Source organism: Staurois parvus, unplaced genomic scaffold (assembly GCF_062004578.1).
Source record: "Staurois parvus isolate SC_StPar_1 unplaced genomic scaffold, SC_StPar_1.0 ptg000006l, whole genome shotgun sequence".
Lineage (NCBI taxonomy): Eukaryota > Metazoa > Chordata > Amphibia > Anura > Ranidae > Staurois > Staurois parvus.
In genome coordinates, this window is record NW_028317802.1 from 12161717 (window position 1) to 12189411 (window position 27695).

Genomic DNA, 27695 nt, shown 5'->3' on the forward strand with positions numbered 1-27695 from the left:
CTCCCCTTCTTCCAGTGTCCTCCTCATCTCCTGATAAGACATATCGAGTGGAGTCACTCTGCACATGCTCAGTCTGGTGTGTATTGCTACAGAGGTTGTTTCTCTTGGAAGAGTGCATGTGATCAGCACAGGGCCAATCAGCACTGTTCAGACAGAGGGCCAGGGGTCCTGCATCCTCCTAGAGCAGAATGAAAACTCCTCCTACAAGCTTTAACATGTGCTCTGCTGGACAATGATAGACGTCACAAGACTGCTCTAACTGCGGATGAGAAAAAGGTATTTAGAAGTTTATATTTTACTAAAATAATTGCATTTCCATGTTCTGCGTACTGTGAGAGACCAGATATAGTGAATGCAGGGTCCTGGCTTTAGCAACACTTTACTTGAGCTCTGACTAGACCATGCAAGTACATGCACCTTTTTCTCCTTCAACCACTCTGTGGTCATTTTTGCTGTGTCTTTTGGATCATTGTCATGTTGGAAGGTCAACCACCTGCCCACTGACAACTTTCCGGCAGAGCGCAGCGGATTTTCATCAAGAATTTGGCTGTATTTTGCCCCATCTATTTTTCCTTCTGACAAGTGCTCCAGTCCCTGCTGCAGAGAAACACCCCCATAACAGGATATTACCTCCTCCATGCTTTACTGTAGGAATGGTGATATTTGGATGGTGAGTTGTATTGGATTTCCGTCAGACATATTGTTGAAGTCAAATAATTCAATTTTAGTCTCAACTGACCAGAACATAGTTTTCCATGTGGTCTCACAATCTTCAAGAGGCATTTTGGCATAGCTCAGTTGGGACTGCATGTGGTCTTTCTTGAGGAGTGGCTTTTTTCTTGCAATCCTCCCATACAAGCCACATTTGTGGAAAATTTGTGATATTGTTATTACATGCACACAATGACCACTCTGTTATAAATTCCTGCAATTGCTTAAGAGTTGCTGTAGGCTACCTCTTGGTAGCCCTTCTGCCCAGTTTTCTCCTGGCTCTTCCATCCTGTTTGGAGCGACATCCAGGGAGGGTCTGTGTTGTACCAAATTCCTTCTACTTCTTAATATATTTCACTGTGCTTCTAGGCATTGATCAAGCCTTTGAAAAAGTTTTTTCAATGGATCTCCTGATTCGTGCCTGCCCACAACTTTATCCCAGAGATCTTTTGACAGTGCCTTGCCACCCATAGTCGTTTGCTTTAGTTGCACTACAGAGAACTGAAATGCTCCAGGAAAGCTCTTTTCATACTGAGCTAATCAAAATTACCACAGCTGATTACAGTTGAAAGTCAAATGGCTTTGTGTGCCATTGAGAAGGTGATTAGCTACACCTGTTTGAGTCATTTTTAGGAGAGGGTTACCCTTTTTCCAATTCAGTGATTTTTTTTTTCTGACATGCTGGTGTTTTATCTTTCACTTGGATAGTATAAGTTGCACTGAGTAAATACAGCTGGATAAAACAAACTGTGTCTTCATTTCAGGCTGCAAAGCAATAAAATGTGATTATCTTAAAAGGGGTAGGGGGGATTCTTTTCTATACCCAGTGTATGTAGGTTATCACACTGGGCTGCTCTCCTGATCTGGATAGCAAAACACATCTTTCCCTTTGTCTCTACCATTTGTACCCCATTAGGGAGATTTTCTCACTTCCTGTTGGGAAAATGCATCTCTAACCTGAAATAAATGCCCAGTACAAGTATTCTCACCCTAGTACAGGAAGTGTGTTACTGGCAGGATTATGAAATGAATTAAAAAGAAATGCAAAAAAAAAAAAACAAATTAAATACAGTCACCACATCCAAGGACTGGTAAGTTGCAGTATGTTGCTGTTTAGATACAGTTTAAGTAAACATTTAATGCATTTAACATCACAGGCTTGCATTTCATAAGAATTTTATTTTGTGTGTAGCTTGCCCTTTAATATACCAATAGTAATCAGTAGTAAACACTTAAAATTTATTAGCAAAAACTCATCTCCAATGTATAAAAATGGAAAAAAAAAAAGCAGAAAACATTAATAAACCAATACTACTATATATTCCAAAAGGAAAAATATGAATTCATTACCACTGCTGAATAACCTCCTCAATTTAAATGCCAGAGAATGTTTCAAACCTTAGAAAAACCATAAACACTAGCAATGAAAGAAAAAAAAGATTTAATTTTCCGCCTAGGTAGTTCGTGCTGACGTACTCTGCAGAAAGGGAAGAATTATTGTCTTATGTCATAGGCAGACTGCTATCATAGCTCATTAGCAAAATAGTCGGGCCTGAATTTTATTAGTGTTTATCAACACACAGCGTACCCAGATGCAAGGCCATTGAAGCAAGCATTGACAAATATTACGGACCACGGTAAAGATTTACATGGTAGTGGGAATAGAAAATTGTTTCCCATAAAAAAAAAAAAAAGAAAAAAAGAAAAGCACGCAGAGCTGGACTCCTTACAATAGATGGCAATAATGAAATTCAGCAGGCGTGACAGTGGCAATGAATTTATTTTAAAGTGTATTTGTGGGGGTATAGATACTGAAGACACGGGTCATTTCCAACTAATTTAAGGTTGTTTTTGCGTTTCGTTTTAAACTCAAGATAAAAGAGTGATGAAAATATATTTATACACATAAAAATTTTGCAACATACTCGCTGAGATGTCGAAAAGAATTTCACAAAAAGTTATTACACAAAAAGTAACAAAAGAAAAATACTAAGGGCATTATTCGGTAACAAGGTGCAAAGAGTCATATGGGCACAATGACCATCACATCTCACTTTTAAATTGCTGTATTCTGTAATCTGACTAATTAAAACCCTATTATCTTGCTTGGCTGCTCCCTGCACCATGTTAGTAAATAAAACACCTAGACTTATTAAGCCCTTCAATGGTTTTGGCCTTACCCAATTTCAATCTCTCAGCAAAACCATTAACCAGCTGGTATGTGAGAGAATGTGCAGACTTGAAGAACAGCAGTCCACAAGCAGCCATGTCTTATTACCTAGAGAAAGTATTAAGGGGCTAGACTTTTGTTGTTATATGTTCAGTCTTTTTATATCAAACAAAGCTTTTCATGGCTTAAAACTGCCACTATTGCACCAAATTTGGGCTCTTTGCCAGACCTACAACTTGTGATGCCAGAGGGGAGCACTGGCAGAATGAGCTAGAATCCCACCAAAAGAAAGCTTATAAATCCAGCTATAGCTGAAGGGCATAATTATGCTCCAAGACGCAACAACACTGAATGTATTATGTCAAGTGTAACTGAAGACCAAATAACTCAATCAATAGCTTTTTTTTTTTTTTCTTTAAGATCCTTTTAACTTGCAAACACTACTTTGCAGCATTAACACACATATGCATTTGACACTGCTTTAAAATTTGAACTCCAGGCAGACATAAAAGGCAAATTAATGCAGCTGAGTATTTATTCATAAATTATATGTTTATTTTTAAACACAGCCAATGTATGTAAATCAGTTATATTAGTTAGATGTAATATCAACTTCTTTCATTCCCCTACATGCTCAGACTAGGAGAAAGAGGGGCAGCAAACTGGTGTGCTGCATGACAATATACTGACTAGGAACATGCCAATAGAAGGAGAGAAGCAGACAGATCACCTCAGTCTGCTGCTGCTCCTTTAGTATCGAATCAACAGAGCTGGTGCCAGCTTGGTTGCAGTGGTGTATTTCTTTCTTGTAATAGGGAATGTAGTGTGGTAGGGCTATGTCAAACACGGACTGAATGATGGGTAAAACAGTTTCCCTATTTTTATTTTTATCTGTGCTTTTAGGTTTGCCTGTAGTTCAACTTTAGAAGACAAATCTATTGAAATAAGTGTTCAAAGCAGTGAAGCCAACACTACCCTGTTTCTTTAGGGTTGTACAAGCACTTCTATGTATAAACTGTTGGAAGTCATCACTTCTTCATTTCCTTAGGTTTGCACACCAATAGCATATGCAACAGCCTGTCACCATAAAATAAGCACGGTCACCAAGGTATCTAGAGACATAAGGTTACAATTCATACTTCAAAAGATTGTACAAATAATATCCAAAATACCTTTTACATTAACCAATATGTGTCTTGCAATACAGTATCAAGTTGATGAAGAAAGCTGTAGCTGTGTCATATGAGAAATGTACAAGCTCCCATTGCTGAGCTTCCCTTTTGCAAATACTATCTGCCCAACTTTTCAAACTGACTCTTTCAAGTTTCAGTACTTTTGAATTACAGATGCAGAACAATTATGTAAATACCTCTAAATTTCCTGATTTGTATATTTGCAATAAGTCAAAAATATTAAAGTCTAACCAAACTAATTAAAATATATTCCATATGTGTCAAAACAAAAAGGTGTTCATAGTCTTAAGCTTCATGCACATGAGGGTATTAAAATACTCTGGTCTAGGCTGGATGTTCCTGCCAGGAGTTGGCAGAAAAATCAAGCGTACAAAATGCATGTTTGGCACGTAATTGCACACATTTACAGGCATATGGTGTTTAGAATTGTATGAGTGTAACCTCATTCTACTGTGCAGAATATTCCTTTAGTCTAGCCACTGGATGGAGTTTACAAGAATACACGTGTATATATGCAATTATAAAACCAGTAAGCTCCTCTCAGAATGTAGATTTGGGGCTTTTTTTATGCTCCTGAATGCTGCTCTAAAATAGGAATCTTAAACCCACAATGTGGACACATTAGCTGAATTTAAGCATCCAGAGGCATTAAAAAGAAAAATGCCTTTAAAAATGTGCATGAGGCCTTACAGTTTTTTTTTATGAGAAAGGAGCCACAACCTGAGTACATAAGCTTGTGCCCTGCCAGAAACCTCTAAGTGGTTAAGCTGACTCTCTGCAGAGATACCACTGCTTCCACAAAAAGAGTCCTTCTCTACAGCATCATGGGCCTTTAAAGCTAGCAGGTAATAGCAGCCAGTCAGCTAGCTTTTTAAGAATGAGATCAGCAATGGCAAGTCCAATATTTATCCCACTACAGGTTTACTTTAAAGTATGTGGGTATTATAGAATTAGCATCCACCATTTCCCACAAAGCAAAAACATAGGTGCCAATCACACTCTTACAAGTGGTCTCCCCAGTTACTTGTTAGTTCGGTATGATGGAGAATCCATCAGAAAGCATGACTCTATCATTTGGCCTTGTAATAAACACTGCAGTTTAGCAAATGTGAATTTGACCAGGGATAGCTCAACATTTGAAAGATATTAGTGTGTGATCTGACCAGCAACCATGCAAAACTGAATCAGTTCTGAGTGGAGTTACTAAAACTGTCCACTCTCTGCACACTGTGAATGAGGAAAAAGATGCTAAGAACACTTACGTTCAGTTTGTGTTTGACATCTGGGTTGTATAAAACATATATAACTCCTATTAAGGAGCGTTGTGATGCACACAGACATGACCTAATCAGTTTCAAAATCAGTGTTTCCAGGGAACTTCTGCATGGAGACCAAATGAACATAGGTATCGTGCTGGAAGAAAGGCTGCTTCTCAATCTATCACTTTATCAAAAGACATGTTACACTAGGCAGCTTTTGAGCCAGAGACCCACTCAAAGCTGTGCCTCTACAGAAACAGCATGTAATTGAAGACCAGTTGTGCAGCCATGAGGTCACAGTACTCAGACAGCTAAACACAGAACAGCAACATACGTTTGGAGAAAGTAACAACTAACCAGTTTATGTTGTAAGTAAATATTTTATGCAAATTAAACTGATTTTAAATTCTCATGTTTAAAGGACAAGTTCACTTTAGAATGAAAACTTCCCAGTCCCCTAGCCTATCACAAGCTAAACCCCCCTAACACCACCTCCAGTGCCCTTTTTTTTTTTGTGGTGGTGACCTTGGCCTCCTGCATAGTTCATAACCCTGCCCACAGCTGTGCAGAAACTTGTCTTAGACTTGAATGGGGCCTAATTCGAGCTGCACAAGTACAGCACTAATCAAGTCTGGGGGGTCCTGCAGAAGAGATGTAAAAATTCTGTACGCAGACTTTTACAGACAGCAGAAGGCTGCCATAAGGAAAAAGTAGGCATCTAAACCCAGTGCCTGTGGGTTTAACTTAGAATAGGTTATGATGCTGGAAGGGGCGCCAGGGATTTTTTATTATAAATTGAACATGTCCTTACCGCCCCCTCCAATTTAATTTCAGTGGATAGCCTACAGTTTAGGCTCTTTTTGTGAAAGATAGCACTGTGTAGTCACTGTCACTAATACAGTTCTTTAGCTGTGGGATTATCAGCTCACAAAACTATGAGGTAATTAGGTGGCTATTAAGCAAATAAAGGTTTGTACATTATGGAATCACAGTTTTGGTCAGTGCAAGAGTGTATGAGATTGCTGAATACTCCCATACTTCTCAGCTTTGAACGCTACTGGAGGAATACAAATAACTCCTTTTTAAAATGCTCCAGTTCAATATAAAAAGACATATCTATAAGGGAAAACACTATCTGCTTGGTAATATTAGACTGCTGCTTTCAAGTTTTTATCAGTGGCTCTTTTTAGAGGAACCGAACCCTGAGAAACCCATAACAGCAGCCATTTCATCGTCTTCTTCAAAGCCAAGGTCTTCTTCTGCCTTCCGTTTCTTTTCCCGCTGCTTTTCTTTTTTATAAGCTCGTGCTTTCTCTTCCTAAGAGAGAAACGGGAAACAAAACTTATTATACAGGCCAAAAGAGGAGTTTTCATTGTATCCTAAAAGTTGACCTGTGATTTCTTTTAGTGTGTTTACATGTTTGTGCATAAAGTTACTAGAAAGTGGCTCTGCAGCGAAGGACACACAATTTGGCTACATAATAATTTAAAAAGGCATGGAATACCATATACAGGGTGGGGATTCACTAAAACTGGGGAACACAGAATCTGGTGCAGCTGTGTATAGTAACCAATCAGATTCTAACTTCAGCTTGTTTAAATAAACTTAAAACAATAAAACCTGGAAGCTGATTTGTTACTATGCATATCTGAACCAGATTCTGTGTGCACCAGTTTTAGCAAATCTCCTCCAGTGTGTATAAAATCAAAGAAGAGTAAAAGTGAACTGGTTGACTAACCAATGCACCTCAAACAAAAGGAAGTGTGTGCAATAAAGTAAACCCTACAATGTAAATAAGTTAAAACAAGTACCCAGAATACACACACACACAATAAATGTGTAAAGTATTCAGACCCCCTTCAGTTTTTTCAATTTTATTTTGCAGCCTGATACTACGGTTGTTTAAATTCATTTTTTTTCTCTCAATCTACACTCAGTACCCTATAGTGACAAAGTGAAAACAGAATTTTAGAAATGTTTGCAAATGTATGAGAAAAGAAAAAAACAGAAATATCACATTGGCATAAGTATTTGGACCCTTTGCAACAACACTTCAAATTTAGCTCAGGTGCCTCCCATTTTTCTTGATTGTTGCAGAGAGGTTTCTACACTTTGATTGGGAGTCCATCTGTGGTAAATTAAATTGATTGGACATGATTGGAAAGGCCTCACACCTCTCTATAAAAGGCCTCACACCTGACAAAACATTCTGTATCAATGTAAAATCCATGAGGTCAAAAGAAAATGTCTGCAGAGGTCAGAGACAGAAATACTGCATGGCACATATCTGGGGAAGGATACAAAAAAATTTCTTCTGCACTGAAGGTTCCCAAGAGCACAGTGGCCTCCATAATTCTCAAATGGAATATGTTTGGCACAACCAGGACTCTTCCAAGAGCTGCTCAGCCAGTCATACTGAATAATCAGGGGAGAAGTGCCTTAGTAAGAAAGGTGATCAAGAACCCGATCGTCACTCTAAGTTTCAGAGACTCTGTGTGGAGATGGAACAAAGATCCAGAAGAACAACCATTTCTGCAGTCCTCCACTAATCTGGGTAGCTTTATGGTAGCGTGGCTAGATGGAAGTCTCTCCTCAGTGCATAACACATGAAAGCCCACTTGGAGTTTGCAAAAAAGCACCTGAAGGACTCTGGTCTGATGAAGATTGAATTGTTTGGCATCAATTCAAAATGTTAAGTCTGGAGAAAACCAAGCACGCTCATCACCAGCCCAATACTATCCCAACAGTGAAGCATGGTGGTAGCAGCCTCATGTGGAGGGGGTGTTTTTCAGCAGCAGGGACAGGGAGACTGGTCAGGGTTGGGAAAAAGCTGAATAGAGCAAAGTACCGAGATATGGTCGATAAAAACCTGATCCACAGAGCTCAGACTGGGCTGAACATTCAACTTCCCACATGACAATGATCCTAAGCACACAGGCAAGACAACACAGACATGGCTTAGGGACAACTTTGTGAATATCCTAGACTGGCCCAACCAGAGCTCTGACTTGAACCTTATTGAACATTTCTGGGGAGACCTGAAAATGGCTGTCCACTGACTGTCCCCATCCTACCTGACTGAGCTTTAGAGAATTTGCCAAGAATGACAGAAAATCCCCCAATCCAGGTGTGCACAGCTTGTTGAGTCATACTCAAAAAGACTTGAGGCTGTAACTGCTGCCAAAAGGTGCTTCAACAAAGTACTGAGTAAACGGACGGCATACTTAAAGCGGAGCTTCACTCAAAAGGGGAAGTTCCGCTTTAAGGCCTCCTCCTGTTTATGAAATTACACTTTTGGGGGGGCGAGGGGCGGGTACCTGATTTTGACAGGTACTCACTTCTGCTCTTACAGCCTAGGCAATCAGAGTCGAAGGTCTCCTCCCCCCTCACTCCCTGCAGCCTTCTGGGGCACGTCACAGGTCCCAGAAGACTGTGGGACCATTCACAATGCACAGCGTGGCTCCTGCATGCGCAGTTGACATCCGCAAGCTATCACAGCCAGCTGCTCGCAAATAAGATGCTGGCGACAGTAAACGGGTGGTGAAAAACTGTTTGGTGCACATTGTGCACAGTGAGTGGCTGTTTATCAAAAGTCAGCAGCTACACTTTTTGTAGCTGATGACTTAATTTTTTACACAGAAGACTGAAGCTCCTCTTTAGGTACATGTGATATTTCCATTTTTTCTTTTTAATACATTCACAGACATTTCTCAAATACTGTTTTTACTTTGTCATTATAAAAAAGGTATGGAATGTAGAATGAGAAAAAAAAAAAACAACAAAGAAGGAGGTCTGTATACTTTATGAATGCACTGTACATATATAGACAGACACACACACACATACATACAGTTGTGCTCAAAAGTTTGCATACCCTGGCAGAAGTTGTGACATTTTGGCATTGATATTGAACATATGACTGACCATGCCAAAAAATGCTCTTTTATTGAAGGATGATGATCATATGAAGCCATTTATTATCAAATAGTTGTTTGGCTCCTTTTTAAATAATAATAACAGAAATCACCCAAATGGCCAAGATCAAAAGTTCACATACCCTGGAATGTTTGGCCTTGGTACAGACACACAAGGTGACACACACGGGTTAAAATGCCAGTTAGAGGTTAATGCCCCACATCTGTGGCTTTTAAAATTGCAATTAGTGTCAGTGTATAAATAGTCAATGAGTTTGTTAGCTCTTACGTGGAAGCACTGACTGGGCTAGATACTGAGCCATGGGGATCAGAAAAGAACTATCAAAAGTCCTGTGTATCAAGGTAATGGAACTTTATAAAGATGGAAAAAGACATCAAAATATGTCCAAATCCTTGAATATGCCAGTCAGTACTGTCACATCACCAATAAAGAAGTGGAAAGTTCAGGGATCTCTTGATATCAAGCCAAGGTCAGGTAGACCAAGAAAGATTGCAGCCATAACTGACAGAAGATATGTCAGGGATTCAAAGAAAAAACCACAGGCAACCTCAAAAGAAATACAAGCTGATCTGGAAAAAGATGGTGTGGTTGTTTTTGAGTACAATACGGTGATACTTGAAAAGAAATGAGCTGTTTGGTCGAGGTGCCAGAAAGAAGCTTTTACTGCACCAATGCCACAAAAAAGCCTGGTTACAATATGCCTGACAACACCTTGACATGCCTAACCAGGCCTTTTTGTGTCATTGATGCAGTAAAGGCTTCTTCCTGGCACCTCGACCATGTAGCTCATTTTTGTTTAAGTGCCATCATATTGTGCTCCTTTAAAACAACCACACTGTCTTTTTCCAGCGCAGCCTGTATTTTTCTTGTGGCTTCATATTATCATCATCCTTCAATAAAAGCATTTTTTGGCATGATCAGTCATATTTTCAATATCAATGCCAAAATGTTACAATTTTTGCCAGGGTATGCAACCTTTTGAGCACAACTGTACAGTGCCTTGAAAAAAGTATTCATACCCCTTGAATTTTTCCATATTTTATCATGTTACAACCAAAAACGTAAATGTATTTTATTGGAATTTTATGTGATAGACCAATACACAGTGGCACATAATTGTGAAGAGGAAGGACAATAAGTGCTTTTTAAAATTTTTTACAAATATCTAAAAAATGTGTGGCATTCATCTGTGGGTAATTTAATCTCAGGATAAATGCAGCTGTTCTGTGAAGCCCTCAGAGGTTTGTTAGACAACATTAGTGAACAAACAGCATCATGAAGGCCATGCAACATCCCAAACAGGTCAGAGATAAAGTTGTGGAAAAGCTTAAAGCAGTGTTCGGTTATAAAAGAATATCCCAAGCTTTGGACATCTCAAGAAGCACTGTTCAATTTACCATTCAAAAATGGAAAGAGTATGGCACAACTGCAAACCTACCAAGACATGGCCTCCCACCTAAAATGACAGGCCGGGCAAGAAGAGCATTCATCAAAGAAGCAGCCAAGAGGCCCATGGTAACTCTGGGAGAGCTGCAGAGATCCACAGCTCAGGTGGGAAAATCTGTCCACATGGCAACTATTAGTTGTGCATGCCACAAATCTGGCCATTATAGAAGAGTGGTAAGAAGAAAGCCATTGTTGAAAGAAAGCCACAAGAAGTCCCATTTGCAGTTTGCGAGAAGCCATGTGGGGGACACAGCAAACATGGAAGAAGGTGAGAACAAAATGTAAGTTTTTGGCCTAAAAGCAAAATCCTATGTGGGGTGGAAAACTAACACTGCACATCACCCTGAACACACCATCCCCACCGTGAAACATAGTGGTGGCAGCATCATGTTGTGGGGATGCTTTTCTTGAGCAAGGACAGGGAAGCTGGTGAGAGTTGATAGGAAGATGGATGGAGCCCAGTACAGGGCAATCTTAGAAGAAAACCTGTTAGAGTCTGCAAAAGACTTGTGACTGGGGCGGAGGTTCAGCTTCCAGCAGGACAACGACCCTGACAACAGCCAGAGCTACAATGGAATGGTTTAGATCAAAGCATATTCTTGTGTTAGAATGGCCCTGTCAAAGTCCAGACCTCAATCCAATTGGGAATCTGGCAAAATTGAAATTTGCTGTTCACAGATGCTCTCCATCTAATCTGACAAAGCTCGAGCTATTTTGCAAAGAAGAATGGGCAAAAAGTTCACTCTCTAGATGTGCAAGGACATCCCCAAAAAGACTTGCAGCTGTAATGTAATAGTAGTGAAAGGTGGTTCTACAAAGTATTGACTCGGGGGCTGAATACAAATGCAAACCATACTTTTCAGATATTTGTAAACAAATTTTGAAAACCATTTAACATTTTCCTTTCACTTCACAACTATGTGCCACTTTGTAACATGACAAAATGTGGAAAATTTCACGGGTTATGAATACTTTTTCTAGGCACTGTATGTGTGTGTATGTATATATATATACACATACATATATACAGTATCTCACAGAAGTGAGTACACCCCTCACATTTTTGTAAATATTTTATTATATCTTTTCATGTGACAACACTGAAGAAATGACACTTTGCTACAAAGTAAAGTAGAGAGTGTACAGCTTGTATAATTTGCTGTCCCCTCAAACTAACGCAACACACAGCCATTAATGACTAAACCGCTGACAACAAAAGTGAGTACACCCCTAAGTGAAAATGTGCAAATTGGGCCCAAAGTCTCAATATTTTGTGCGGCCACCATTATTTCCCAGCAGTACCTCTTGGGCATGGAGTTCACCAGAGCTTCACAGGTTGCCACTGGAGCCCTCTTCCACTCCTCCATGATGACATCACGGAGCTGGTGGATGTTAGAGACCTTGCGTCCTCCACCTTCCATTTGAGGATGCCCCACGGATGCTCAATAGGGTTTAGGTCTGGAGACATGCTTGGCCAGTCCATCACCATTACCTTCAGCTTCTTTAGCAAGGCAGTGGTCATCTTGGAGGTGTGTTTGGGGTCGTTATTACGTTGGAATGCTGCCCTGTAGCCCAGTCTCCAAAGGGAAGGGATCATGCTCTGCTTCAGTATGTCACAGTACATGTTGGCATTCATGGTTCTCTCAATGAACTGTAGCTCCCCCAGTGCCGGCAGCACTCATGCAGCCCCAGACCATGACACTCCCTCCACCATGTTTGACTGTAGGCAAGACACACTTGTCTTTGTACTCCTCACCTGGTTGCCGCCACACACGCTTGACACCATCTGAACCAAATACGTTTATCTTGGTCTCATCAGACCACATGACATGGTTCCAGTAATCCATGTCCTTAGTCTGCGTGTCTTCAGCAAACTGTTTGCAGGCTTTCTTGTGCATCTTTAGAAGTGGCTTCCTTCTGGGACAACAGCCATGCAGACCAATTTGATGCAGTGTGCGGCGTATGGTCTAAGCACTGACAGGCTGACCCCCCACCCCTTCAACCTCTGTAGCAATGCTGGCAGCACTCGTGCATCTATTTCCCAAAGACAACCTCTGGATATGATGCTGAACACGTGCACTCAACTTCTTTGGTCGACCATGGCGAGCCGGTTCTGAAAGGAAACTTTCCTGTTAAACCGCTTTATGATCTTGGCCACCGTGCTGCAGCTCAGTTTCAGGGTCTTGGCAATCTTCCTAAAGCATAGGCCATCTTTATGTAGAACAACAATTCTTTTTCAGATCCTCAGAGAGTTCTTTGCCATGAGGTGCCATGGTGAACTTCCAGTGACCAGTATGAGAGAGTGAGAGCGATAATACAATATTTAACACACCTGCTCCCCATTCACACCTGAGACCTTGTAACACTAATGAGTCACATGCCACCGGGGAAGGAAAATGGCTAATTGGGCCCAATTTAGACATTTTCACTTAGGGTGTACTCACTTTTGTTGCCAGCGGTTTAGACATTAATGGCTGTTGAGTTATTTTGAGGGGGTAGAAAATTTTCACCGTTATAAAAGCTGTACACTCACTAGTTTAAATTGTAGCAAAGTGTCATTTCTTCAGTGTTGTCACATGAAAAGATAATAAAATATTTACAAAAATGTGAGGAGTGTACTCACTTCTGGGAGATACTGTATGTATATAATATATATAAACACAGACACACTGCATATAGTGGCGTTGTTAACTTGGTGTTAAAGACATGTTTAAAAAGAACACATACTGTACAATCAAAATGTTCCTCTACCCATGTCTGCCTTGCCTGTATACTACTGCAGCTTGCCTAATGCACCTAAAAAATGAGTGAGAGTGTTACCAGACATCTGGTGTTGTGCAACTTAAAATTTCTCTGCTTTCAGAATCAACAAATCAAATCTACTTTAAACTTAAAATTTTGGTTTGATATCAACGACTAGACTAATATGATTAGTGAAGGACTTTTTTTACATGAAGATTTCTGTGAGACAGCAAGAAGCCTGCAATGTGTCTGAGAATAGTTCCTCCTGCAGGTTTCTCACATCAGAATGGAGAATTTGAGTTCACTACAAAAATGCATGGACACATATAGGTTTATACATGGCTGAGGTTTCTGAGCTGACATTATTGAGATACAACTGGTACACCCAGTAGAACGGGCTCCTGATCATGTGAGCACTATGACAGCCAATCACAGTATTCACATAATTATGAAGGCTGTCCCACTCCCCGGATGTATAGGCCCACCTAACGGGGTTAAAATCAAGTGAGCAACAGTAAATCTAGTGCTTGTATTTCCATGGGATCTTTTACCTGCGCTCACTATCACTGCTTCACAGATCAATTTAGTTATACTTAAAGAGTTAGTTCACTTTTACCAAAAACTGCCTATGTAGGCAAGGGGTGCCTGTAGATAACAACAAAGTGTGCAGCTTTGATTAAGTTGAATAATGCCCTTCTAGAGGTGTAGGCCATTTATGTACCTCCCAGAGCCTGGCTGAAAAACTCCCACAAATTGCATCTCATCTGTGTTGTTGCTAAGACATTAACCCTTTAAACCAAACCCATAGATCATTGAAAAGTCAAACCAATTTGGACAATAGTATTAGTAGTTAGAGAATACAACTTGTTGGGGGATTAGAAGAGTCCAGTGACTCCCAAAGCCTCCACTGTTTGTCCACTTCCTGCTTGTGAAGATTAGCCACCCCTCAGCAAACATCTCAGAATGCCACAGTAACCAATCATCAGCCTGGACATTGTAACGAGGGGGGCAGGGGAACACGGAGATGGATTAGAACACTGTCTGTGCCCCCATTAGGAAGATTCATCCTCTCGATTTGCTCTGTTTACCATTATCATTAAAACAAACTAAAAGAAAATCCAAAAATTTGGATTGTAGCCCTGAAAAGTAAGGGGAAATCTTCCAATGGAGACTCTAGTTCTGGTGACCTGGGGGTCCCAAGGAAATACCTTAATTTGCAAGAATTTGACATAAAGTGAAGGGAAATCTTCGCAATCTGACACAGATGTAAAAAAAAACAGACAGACAGGAGTTCTAACTATAGATGTACCGATACAATTTTTTTTTTTCTACAGCAAGTACGAGTACCAATACATTCTTTTTGTATTCACCGATACCAATTACTGATACCTGTTGGCAAATGTTTTGTTTGCACGTTAGCTGACAGCAGGGAAACCCAGCTGACAGCTGAATGAGTGACTGGTTGTTATGGACGTGGCAGCCCCGCTCCTTAACCAACTCTGCTCTCACATCTGTTCACCCCTTATGGACCACAGCAATTTTTAAAGTTCTGCTATGGACCGATTTATTTAGAGAGAAATTTGTCATTACTTAAGATAAAAAAAACAAACGTATTGCGTTGTTAAGGACAAACAAGGCTTTCCTAACATGAATATTGTCTTGCAACAATGATTATTTTTTTACAATCCTTAGACAATTAAATGTAACAAAACTAAAAAAAATATATATATTTTTTAAGCAGTGTTAGTTTAAAAATAAATTGTGTTACTACACATAAAAAGTTGGCATTATATTCTATAATTTATCCCATTTAAAATTATGATTCTGATACAAAGCATTGAAAAGTTAATTTTTTTTTTTCAATTTTGCACTTTCAATGTGAAACGCGTAAATATATGTTAAAGATGTAAAAATATGAATGAACAAGGCAAAAAAAAAAAAAAATTTGTAATCAATAGTTTATAAAATACAAATAAGCAAATAAAAAAAAATCAGCAGGAAAATAATCAAAATGGAGAAGGAGAATAAGGAGTTAATTAGGGCCGATTATATTAGGGGTTATTAGGGGTTAACACAATTATTTTTTTTTAACTTGACAGGTTGCGTTTAAAGTGACACTAAAGCTTCATTTTTTTTTTTAAACAAACATTTCTATACCTGATCTGCGCAGTGCTTTTGCGTGAAGAAGCCCCAATCCTCTTCTTTTCAGGTCCCCGCCAGTGCTCCTGGCTCCTCCCCCTCGAGCAGTGCCCCCAGAGAAAGCCGCTTTCTCTGGGGGCACCGCTGCATGCTTGTCCCGGAGCTGATGCCCTATGCGTCCATAAGATGCAGAGCCACGGCTCGGCCCCGCCCCCCACCTCATTGGCTCACTGGCTGTAATTGACAGCAGAGGGAGCCAATGAGCTCCCACTGCTGTCTCAGCCAATGAGGACGGGCAAGAATCCCCAGACAACACAGGTTATCAAGAACATCGCTGGATTGGAGGGGGCTCAGGTAAGGATGAGGGGGCTGGTGAGGCCACTGCACCCAAAAGGTTTTTTACCTTTATGCATAGAATGCATGAAGGTAGAAAACCTTTAGTCTTTACAACCACTTTAAGTGACCTCATCTTCAGATCATACCTTTGAAAGATACAAAATGAAAATAATGTTTCTTTTTATCTTTATGTTTTAGTGGCAATGTTGTTGATAAACAACAGGGGAATCCAGCTGACAGCTGAATGAGTCATTGGTTGTTAAGGATGGCGACCCTGCTTCTTAACTGATAATTGTTGGATTTTTTTTTTAATTTACATTTCAGCTGTCAGTGGGGGAATGCCGCCGACAGCTCAAAGAAAAGAGCCTGAAGGTATCAGTTTCAGGTATCGGAGTATTTGCACAAGTACTTCCCGAGTACTATTACTCGTGCAAATGCTTAGTATCGGCACCACCCTAGTTATAACCCTCCCTCATTTTATCCAAAATGGAAAAAAGTTTTGCCTATAGTTCTACTTTAGAAGTTCTATTTGTATGTCTTGAGTTGGAAGTTAGTTTGTGACTTATGATTTATTCACAGGTTCACTTTAAAATAAAATGCAACAATAAATCTACCACTGATGTCATAACAGTTAAAATAAGTATTACCAAGGGCCTACACCTATGTACAAGGAAACACACTTGCATTAATAACCATTAAACTTATAACAATCAATTTGAAGGCTTGTCACGTAAATCTATTTTCACATTCTGTGACCTCGGTGAAAGCACTTGGCCAATGGCCTTGTGCTTTTTATTGAAAAGAAACATTATGTACTTATACGCAGGTTTATTTCTAAATGCAGCGTTTTCATATCCAGCTCTTGCTTAAGCCTGACAATATCAACAATGCTCATGACCACAATTATAAAATGTGTAGTATTCTACAAGTCAGTTTAAATGTAAATATCCTTATTATAAGGGTAGATAAGTATGTTAAGTTTAATTTGTGGATAAGCTGGCCACATGTCAAGAGCAGGTGACCATTGAATATGACAAACATTTGCTTAAATACCAAGCAGCCGTGACATAATGAACAAAACAATCATAAAGATTCAATATATGCCCATATAGGAGTAGCTAACCAATCCTAGACTTGGATGAGTAAAGCCTTCACTCCCTGTTGATTGCACAGCTCTTGCTGTTACTCAGTAGGGGATGTAAAAGACTGCTGCAGAGAGGCTGCTGCTCCCACACAGATGACAGGGTCTGAAGCCTTCAACAAGTGTTTTTATGTACAGAGGGTAAAATAAGTATTGAACACGTTAACATTTTTCTCAGTAAATATATTTCTAAAGGTGCTATTGAGATTAAATTTTCACCACGTTGGTAACAACCCATGCAATCCGTACATACAAAGAAACCAAAACAAATAAGTTCAGAAACTAAGTTATGTGTAATAAAATGGAATGACACAGGGAAAAAGTATTGAACACTAACTGAAATGCATTTAATACTTCGAACACAATCCTTTGTTGGTAATGACAACTTCAAGACGCCTCCTGTATTGAGAAACTAGTGAATCAGGTGTGATTTTGGCCCTTTCTTCCACACAGTCTTCAAATCTTAAAGATTCTCTGGGCCTCTTCTATGAACTCTGATCTTTGGTTTCCATAGACTTTCTAATGGATTCAAGTCAGGTGATTGGCTGGGCCATTCTAGCAGCTTTATTTTCTTTGTTTGAAACCAGTTTAGAGTTTCCTTGGCTTGGTGTTTGGAATTATTGTCTTGCTGAAATGTCCACCCTCGTTTCATCTTCATCATCCTGGTAGAAGGCATGAGATTTGTATCAAATATGCCTTGGTACATTTGTCCATTCATCCTTCCTTCAATGATATGAAGTTTGCCAGTACTGTATGCTGAAAAGCAGACCCACCCCATGATGTTCCCACCTCCAAACTTCACTGTTGATATGGTGTTTTTGGGGTGCGGTGCCATTTGACCTCCAAACATGGATCCAAATAGTTAAATTTTGGTCTCATCTGACCACACTATATTCTCCCAGTATTTCACAGGCTTGTCTAAATGTTTTGCAGCAAACTTTAAATGAGCTTCAACATGCTTTTTTTTCAGCAATGGAGTGTTGCGTGGTGAGTGTGCATAAAGGCCATGGAAGTTGAGTGCATCACTTATTGTTTTCTTTGAAACAATTGTACCTGCTAATTCCAGGTCTTTCTGAAGCTCTCCACAAGTGGTCCTTGGCTCTTGGACAACTCTTCTGATAATTCTTTACACTCCTCTGTTAGAAATCTTGCCAAAAGAACCTAGACAAATGGTTCAATACTTATTTTATCCACTATAGCCGTTCAGGGGTGTGGACATTTTTGAAAAAAACTACTTATCTAAGGGACTAAATCTGTTTCCCAATAAAAATAAATAAATAAATAAATAAAATTTAAGTAAAACCGTATTTAAATCGGAGGTTATATTAGGAAAGTTTTAAAAACAAAAGGGGTTTTATGGTGACTTAAACGTTTAATAATTTTAACATTGCACTGTTCATCTCCTCCTCCCCACCCTGCCTGTCTCCAGCACCACACTCAGGGACTAGCAGGGAGGAGAGAGACACCATGCAGTGTAATGAGCACTGATTGGGTGCTTGTCAGGAAAGTGGAGTGTCGGTCTTATCCTTGATCCCTTTCGCTGCCAAAGCTGTTGTTTTTTGCACAAGATTAAAAAAATCATTTTAGGCCTGAACATTACACAAAACTCCCAAACATGATATATTTTCTAAAATCAGAGACCCTAGAGAATAAAATAATGGTAGTTCCAATTTTATATGTCACGTGATATTACTGCAAAGTTTCAGTAAAAAATACACGCTAGTTCATTCTAGGGCACAAAAAAAAAAGTAATAAACTACCCTATTTTTTTGTAAAATATAAAAGATGAGGTTGCAGCGAGTAAATAGATATCCAATATGTCAAACCATAAATGTGCTTGCACTCGTGAAATAACAACAAACTTTAGTATTCTATATTTTCTATAGGTGACGCTTTTAAAGCCCCTTCTAGGTCATCAGTATAGTGTTACGGAGGAGGTCTGGTGCTAGAATTATTGCTCTCATTTTGGCATGAGTGGCAATATGTAACGTATATCACAATCGACGTTTACATGCATAGGCGCTCCAGTGTGTGCTTTTACGTTTGTACGTACGTATATGTGGGAGGGAGGGGCTCAATTTTATTTGAGGGGGGGGGGGAATGTTATGTGCTTGGGTGTAACTTTCATTTTTCACAATTTTTTTTCTTCATCACACAGGGGACTATATTTTCTATAGGTGACACTATTTTCTATAGGTGGTGCTATGCAGAGCAATACAAAGCAGCAAGTTGGTATTGACAGGGGAAAGATCTGTATGGTTTACATACAGACCTTTCCTCTATCAGTGTTCCTTGGCGATCACCGGGTGGCGGCGGGGAATCTCCAGCCACGACCCAGTGATTGACAGCTGTAGCTGCCAATGGCGCTCAGGCTCAGCCGGAAATACAAAATCATGTACAGGTGAAACTCGAAAAATTAGAATATCGTTCAAAAGTTCATTTATTTCAGTAATGTAACTTAAAAGGTGAAACTAATATATGAGATAGACTCATTACATGCAAAGCAAGATAGTTCAAGCCGTGATTTGTCATAATTGTGATGATTATGGCTTACAGCTCATGAAAACCCCAAATCCACAATCTCAGAAAATTAGAATATTGTGAAAAGGTGCAATATTCTAGGCTCAAAGTTTCCCACTCTAATCAGCTAATTAAGCCACAACACCTGCAAAGGGCTCCTCAGCCTTTAAATGGTCTCTCAGTCTGGTTCAGTAGGATCACAATCATGAGAAAGACTGCTGACCTGACAGTTGTGCAGAAAACCATCATTGACACCCTCCATAAGGAGGGAAAGCCTCAAAAGGTAATTGCAAAAGAAGTTGGATGTTCCCAAAGTGCTGTATCAAAGCACATTAATAAAACGTTATGTGGAAGGGAAAAGTGTGGAAGAAAAAGGTGCACACGCAGCAGGGATGACCGCAGCCTGGAGAGGATTGTCAGGAAAAGGCCATTCAAAAGTGTTGGGGACTTTCACAAGGAGTGGACTGAGGCTGGAGTCAGTGCATCAAGAGCCACCACACACAGATGGATCCTGGGCATGGGCTTCAAATGCCGTAGTCCTCTTGTCAAGCCGCTCCTGAACAACAAACAAACATCAGAAGCTCCTTACCCGGGCTAAAGAAAAACAGACCTGGTCTGTTGCTCACTGGTCCAAAGTCCTCTTTTCTGATGAGAGCAACTTTTGCATCTCATTTGGAAACCAAAGACCCAGAGTATGGAGGAAGAATGGAGAGGCACACACTGCAAGATGCTTGAAGTCCAGTGTGAAGTTTCCACAGTCTGTGTTGATTTGGGGAGCCATGTTATCTGCTGGTGTTGGTCCAATGTGCTTCATTAAGTCCAGGGTCAATGCAGCCGTCTACCAGGAGATTTTGGAGCACTTCATGCTTCCTTCCGCAGATGAGCTTTATGGGGATGCGGACTTCATTTTCCAGCAGGACTTGGCACCTGCCCACACTGCCAAAAGCACCAAAACTTGGTTCAATGACCGTGGGATTACTGTGCTCGATTGGCCAGCAAACTCGCCTGACGTGAACCCCATAGAGAATCTATGGGACATTGCCAAGAGAAAGATGAGAGACATGAGACTGAACAATGCAGAAGAGTTGAAGGCCGCTATTAAAGCATCCTGGTCTTCCATAACACCTCACCAGTGCCACAAGCTGATAGCTTCCATGCCACGCCATATTGAGGCAGTAATTGCTGCAAAAGGGGCCCAAACCAAGTACTGAGTACATATGCATGCTTCTACTTTTCAGAGGTCCGATATTGTTCTATGTACAATCCTTGTTTTATTGATTGCATGTAATATTCTAATTTTCTGAGATTGTGGATTTGGGGTTTTCATGAGCTGTAAGCCATAATCATCACAATTATGACAAATCACGGTTTGAACTATCTTGCTTTGCATGTAATGAGCCTATCTCATATATTAGTTTCACCTTTTAAGTTGTATTACTGAAATAAATGAACTTTTGCATGATATTCAAATTTTTCGAGTTTCACCTGTATGTATGTATATATAAATATATATATATATATATATATATATATATATATATACACACACACACACACACACGATTTTCTGCAGCCCTGTCACCCTGTAGCAGTACTTCTGCTATAGGGCAGTTGGGAAGCAGTTAAAGGATACACTCACCTTTTGACCAAAAATAATAAATGCAACTTTTTTTGCAGGTTAAAAAAATGTGCATTTATTATTTTTGGTTGCAGGAGTTTGAAAAGCTGCCATGCAGGTCTCATGCAGACCTGTTAGTATATCTGCTTGCCCGTATGGGATGTACAGGCAAGCAGATATACTGACAGGTGGAATCAATGAACTACCACAGCGCTGTGGGGCACCGAGGTAGTTCATTGAGAACTATAAGCCGACAGCCGCAAAGAACTCTAAGAATAAATGACATGGCCGTGTGGGCAGAGCCCTGCACGGCCAAGCTCTATTCAAAAAGTGACAGCTAGCATGGGGAACTTCTCCCCGTTCTGCTGTCATGGGGGAGGGTATAGGGTGTGGGCTGCAGCATTGGGAACATTGTACATGTTCCATCTTACAAACAGGTGGAATATATTATCATGTTCCCAAAAATGGACTTATCCTTTAAGGTACAACTGAACCAGTTTTTTTTTTTTTCATTTTTATTTTTTTTTTTTTTGTACAGTCCTCCTTTAATTCCGTATAACTGTTTTATGTCACAAAAATTGAGGCATCCCCGGCACACAAACAAGCAGACCAGAAAAAGATATCATGACTTTTACCTATGAACACTGGAAACCAAATAAATAATTACTTACACCCCTGCACATACTGGTTGAAAAAATGAACCAATGGCATTTTCCTTTAAGGATTGTTAGTCGTAGCACAAAAGATGGGCAGCCATTTGTATCCTGAAGATATTGATAACACATCAAAAATAATCAGATTTAGAAGTAATGGTAATGAAGCATCTCAACAATATGACCCATTTCAAGACATACACAGAGACTTATGAATATTGTTGTGGCTCAATAAATATCTGCTTCACTGTGTATAGGCAATAAGTGCTATTAAAGTGCAGCCATAAAGCTTGATGGACCCTGTAAAATGTGTTCACCTCTTCCCGTAGTTCCTTCATTCGCTCCTCAAAGTCATAGTCTTTTTGTTTTTCCTCCATTTTTTTCTTGTTTACTTCAAATCGTTTTTTAACTTGATCAAGTGTAGAACGCTCTACTCTCATGGACATCCCCAAGTTCCGTTGATCTGAAAGGCAAGAATCATTGCAAAATCAATAACAGTTTAGGTGTCTCTTGGTTTTTAAATCCTGGACGTGTCTGCCCAGCAACGCACTACAACATTCTATGGAGCTATTTAGCTGAAGGGCATTCTATCCGTCTGAAGTCCAGAGAATTAATGGCAGGGACAGATTTAATTTACGGAAGAACGTGCAGAATTAATGCTAGAGACGAGAAGAAAGGACGAATGTTGCATCAACACAAGACCCCTTCCCAGACTCGACACCGCAAAATGACTTGTAATGAATAGAGACATTAAGAAATATCACACGCATATAACAGGGCACACTCAAGCAAACAACCATTTGCTTTGATCACCATTTAGTGGTTGCCGACAAAACAATTTATTCTTTTTGTCATGATGACCCATTCCGATAAACCATGCTCTGAATAATTAAAACCTGTTCATTCTGTCACTATCACAGCAAGAAGCGAGGCCAGCTATACATATCAATGAAATGGTCTGAGCTTCAATAACAATAATTACAGTCTTATGCAAAAGTTAGGGCACCCCCAGTCTTATTAAAGGTTTTGTTTTTCCCAGTGAACAGAATTCAGAATAATCTCTGCAGAAAAGAAAAATCTAGAACAAACATTTCTTGCTCTACTACTCTAAGGTGACAACCTGAATGCAATAAAGGGACAAGTATGTGCCTGCAAGTACATTTTATTACCTTCACAAGCGTCCAAGGACCCTTGAAACCCAGAATTCTAATATGAAAATCTTCACTTCTTTAGGGAACGTTTATGTTTGGCCCATACCCTCCAAGTGTACACAAACCCTTATTAAAGAATGAGGTTATCCATCGCTTTAAGAACCAAAAGGGATTAGCGGGAGGCAGGAGAGGATAGAATTGTGTTCCATAATTATTATACAGGATTTATATAGTGCCAACAGTTTGCTCAGTGCTTTACATCGCAGTGAAATTCAAGTTTTATACATTAGGGTGTCCTAGGATTTAGATATCCAGTAGTGGTGGGGACTTCTAAGTAAAATAGCAGAAAATGCATTGAGGCGGTCACTTTAGAAATAATGTGTCTGCAAAAATTACAGAAAAAAATCTGTGAAGTGTACACTGCACCCTATTTAAAATTTATATGATCAAAAAAAACCTGCCACAGAGGCATCAAGAGTCATCATAATTAGAAGCGCAACTGTTCAGGTGGTATGATGTGACCATATGTCTCCAATTAACTTTTAATTTGCTTATCTTTAGCACAACATAGAGTTCAGGACCAAGGCAAGCAACAGGTAAGGCAGATGTTTTCTTATTTTCTCTCTCTGAGCAGTTGCTGTTCAAGAAATAAATAGCCCAACCCCTTTAACTAACCACCAAGTTGAACATGAGATATTACAGTCAATATTTTTGGCAAAATTAAGAAGAGGAGAAAAAAAAAGTACAGATACATGCATTAAGAGGCATCAATTGGACCAATGTATGAAGCATCACATCCTGATGGTTATAACCTATAACATGATGGTGACTAGCCCAGATATATTGTCAGACAGGAGGGAACTAGATACCACTGCGTTAGAACCTTCTAGTTAGGCTCAATAAGAGTGACATGTGGTATGAGTTGAACACATGCACCAGATGTGTAACTGTTCAATCAACAGGGTGTCATTAACACATTAACATGCAGCTGAAGCTGAGCCCTGTTATTACACAAAGGCACTCTTCTTTAAGCTGCAAAGACAGCAGCTGGGGATGTACACATGCCATGGATGGACTGTCCACGGACCACAGCCCAATGAGCGCAAATAATTTGAGTGGTTGAGATGTGGTAGTGCGGCATTCAGGGGGTTAAAACAGGTTGTGAGGAAGCAAAATATCACTTCCTCATCACTTGTTAAATGCCTCTGAAAAGTGATCTGCACTTGGATCACTTTTTAAAGGAGTGGCAGTCCTTAGGGAGGGGAGTACACATAAGATTAGTTTCCATAGCAAAGGGGAATTTCAAACGATAAGGATATACATTTTTTCTCGAACTAACAAATTTCTAACAGTGTATGTGGTTTTTGTTTGGTAAGGTCCATATGTTCTAAAATCAAATGTTAAACAGCAAAATGAAATCTTTCAAACATACAAATATTCTGAGAATTTTCGTATGAATTTTCAAAGACTTTCCTAAGAAATTTTGTTTGAAGACTCTATCCATCTATGGCCAGCTTTGGAATGCTTCGGTTAGTATTTTATTGCTGTTTTCATCCCTATTGGGATAGAAATGCTCTACAATGAGGACACAACTGAATTTTGTGTTACTCACCATAAAATCCCTTTCTCTGAGTTCATTGATGGACACAGCATCTTCTTCTTTATCCAAAACCAAACAGGGTTTTGTAGCCACACCTACAGGAGTAAGACACTCCTACTTTTCCTACTCCTGTAGGTAGGGCTATAAAACCCTGTTTGGTTATGAATAAAGAAGATTGTTGCTGTGTCCATCAATGAACTCAGAGAAAACACGATTAGTTAAAGGGAGGAAAGGTTATCACATCTGATTGTTTTCATTGGTGTCCATACCTTCCTGTGACAACTGCTCAATTTCTTGTAAGGGTGTCACAGGTTTAGGAAGAGAGGGAAAACCATCCACACACAAACTCAACAGAAATATTAACTCTTTCAAATTCTATGCAAAACAAAGCAAAAATACACACTGGCCTAGAGTTAGTCTCTGTCAGGTATAGGGTGGCGTTTGACTCATTACCTATTCTCGCACACGACCGTGCTGGTTCCTGATGATTTGCTGTGCTGGCCCATGGGGGTGGGGAGAGATCAGATCTCTGAAATTCCCAACTCCAATTCCATACACAAGACTTCCATTATTTGATCATGGTAGCTTAAATGAGCAGTAGGGTAGTGAAAGGAAGGTGCAAATCTGCTGCTGGGGAAGGGGACGCTAAAGCATATATAAACACAAAAACAAAATGTATTATATTGCAACGTACCAGTCCTTAGAATGTTGTGGCTGCACTAGTTTTCTTTTCTCTGGCTTTTTCTAATCTGAGGATTCTGTCACCAACACATATCCTAACCTAGGGGAACGTCACTGTACTGTGTAGGAGCAGCGTTGTCACCCTAAGTGCGTTAGGACTAGAGAACACCTTCTCCTCATCTCCTTAACATAAGGAAAGGTGATCTGTAGTCTTCTAGGTAAACTGTGTCGATAAAACTGCATGAGATGACACTGCAGAGTAGACATAGTAACTTGCAAGATCCATGGATTTCTGATTAGATCAAAGGGTATTTTTAGTACTTAGACAAACAATTGAAAGTTTTATTAGCTTTTCTCAACAAAGGTGCCATCTGAGGTCTTCAAGGGTGACACGACATCCTGGTTGAGAAAGGCACTCAGATCAGAGCAAACTCCCACTGTTCTGCCGAACTGCACATCAGCACAGTGGGAACTTGATCAAGGCAGGAGAAGGCTCAGCTCTGCCAGTGGGCTGGGTCCTGCACCAACCAGGAGGCCAATGAGCCCCGCTGGCAGGGGAGGCGACTGGATGAATAGGGATGCCAGGTACATGAGGTTGCTTGACGTGCTCTATGAACTGAGCAAGCGGCTGCTTGTGTGGGGGAAGATCTGTTGGAGGTAGAGGAAGTGCTAAGAGGAGAGGTTGGAAAGGAGATATGTTCTGCTTCCGCAATCTAAGCACTGAATGTGTGATCTCTATAACTGTTCCAGTTGTGGTAAGATAGCTTCAACTTAGTCTCTCGACAGTCACTCGGGCCAAATGATGACATCTTGCAGATTACAGAAAATTTTAATTCAGAACTTGGGCAGATCATAGCAGATGAACATCAGATAGGTAAAAAAATATATAGTGTGTCTAGCCTTAGCAGAATACAGTACATGTGGTGAATTCAGGCTACAGCATAAAGGGTGGGACTAACTATACAGAGCATTCCCTAGCTACCGAGTGAGGCAAGAACAAGATTGTTAAAGGCAAACAGATGATGCATAAGACTACTGGCAGCACCAACACAAATGGCATCAGTGCTCTGCACCACCTAAGGCTGACAAGACTGCAAAGTCTAGAGGTGACAGGCAGGGACACTGTCCAGGAAGCCTGCTTTGTATATTGTATATATGGCACATGCAGGATGCCATTGATCTGAAAATGAAGTAGGTGTTTCCAGGTGTGACAAGAGAGGTACTGGTGCCCAAAGTGTGGCTGGCTGGCGGCATGGCAATGCCCAAGGTGTGGCTGATGGCAGAGTAGTTCCCAAGTTTGCAGTGAAAGTTGCAGAGAAGCTGTGTTTGCCTACTGACAATGCCAGATGTATACTTTCCCTCACTTCCCAAGACAACTGTCTTGTGTCACTCTTCTAATGCTCGATCAGCAGCATACTGTACGTGTGTGTTTATATGTGTGTGTATGGATGCTACTTTTAATCTTGAACCCTAATCATGTACGATAAGAACTGCTTTTAAGGGCTTGTTCATAATAGCAGCAAGGACTGAAACTCCCCTGAAAAGCAATCCATGCTCAGATCACTTTTCAAAGGCATTTGACTGGCGGTGAAGAGGCAATAGGTCGACTCCTCAGCACCCGTTTTAACCCCCTAAATGCAGCAGTCACTGTGCCAAAACCACATACAATGCACATGGTTGCAGCGCGGTCCCATTCAACTGGGGATATACTGCCTGCTGCTTACACAGCATGTAAATGACCCTGGCTGCTGCCTCTGCATATGGAGGTAGTGCATGGTTTTACAGTCCCCCAACCTCACGTTAGCAAGCCCTTGGTTCACATCTGCGTGATTGTGTGCTGCATATAGGGCAACCCCTTCATTTCAACACAGGGAAAAAAGTCCAGTAAATTAACAAAAAAATCATGCTACACCGAAAACACTCAATGTGTGGGGGCAGTGGCGTCCCAAGGCAGGTGCGGGGGGTGCAGTCCACACCGGGTGACACCGGACCCGCTCCACAATAAGGTAAGTTGTAAAGCAAGCCGACGATCCCCGCAGGATGGATCATCGGCTTTCTTTACAACTTACCTTTTCTTGGAGTGGGTCCGGTGTCACCCCGTATAGGTTGCATGCTGACAATCCTGCAACCTATACGGGGTGACACCGGTGTAGCGGCAAGATGTGTCTCCCATGTAGATGTCCCCCTGAAGCAACTGTGCATGTCCCTGTTTCAGGCACGATCAATCAATGATAGAACTACTGCTATCATCAATTGATCGTGCCTGAAACCGGGACATGCGCAGTTGCTTCAGGGGGAACATAAATACATGGGACACATCTTGCCGCTACACTCGGACCTACTCCAAGAAAAGGTAAGTTGTAAAGAAAGCCGACGATCCCCGCAGGATGGATTGGATC

The 27695-nt window shown here is 40.4% G+C and overlaps 1 protein-coding gene across 1 annotated transcript in view; it reads right to left on the reverse strand.

Moving 5' to 3' along the window:
* Positions 1–1870: 1870 nt before the first annotated feature.
* ZMAT2 (zinc finger matrin-type 2) overlaps positions 1871–27695 on the reverse strand; it is a 97558-nt gene continuing 71733 nt past the window's right edge. The window contains exons 5-6 of the mRNA XM_089661066.1: positions 22182–22327; positions 1871–6650 (exon numbers count right to left, since the gene is read on the reverse strand). Coding sequence (XP_089517192.1) covers positions 6507–6650; positions 22182–22327 — 290 coding nt within the window. The 3' untranslated portion in view covers positions 1871–6506. The remainder of the gene's footprint in view (positions 6651–22181; positions 22328–27695) is intronic.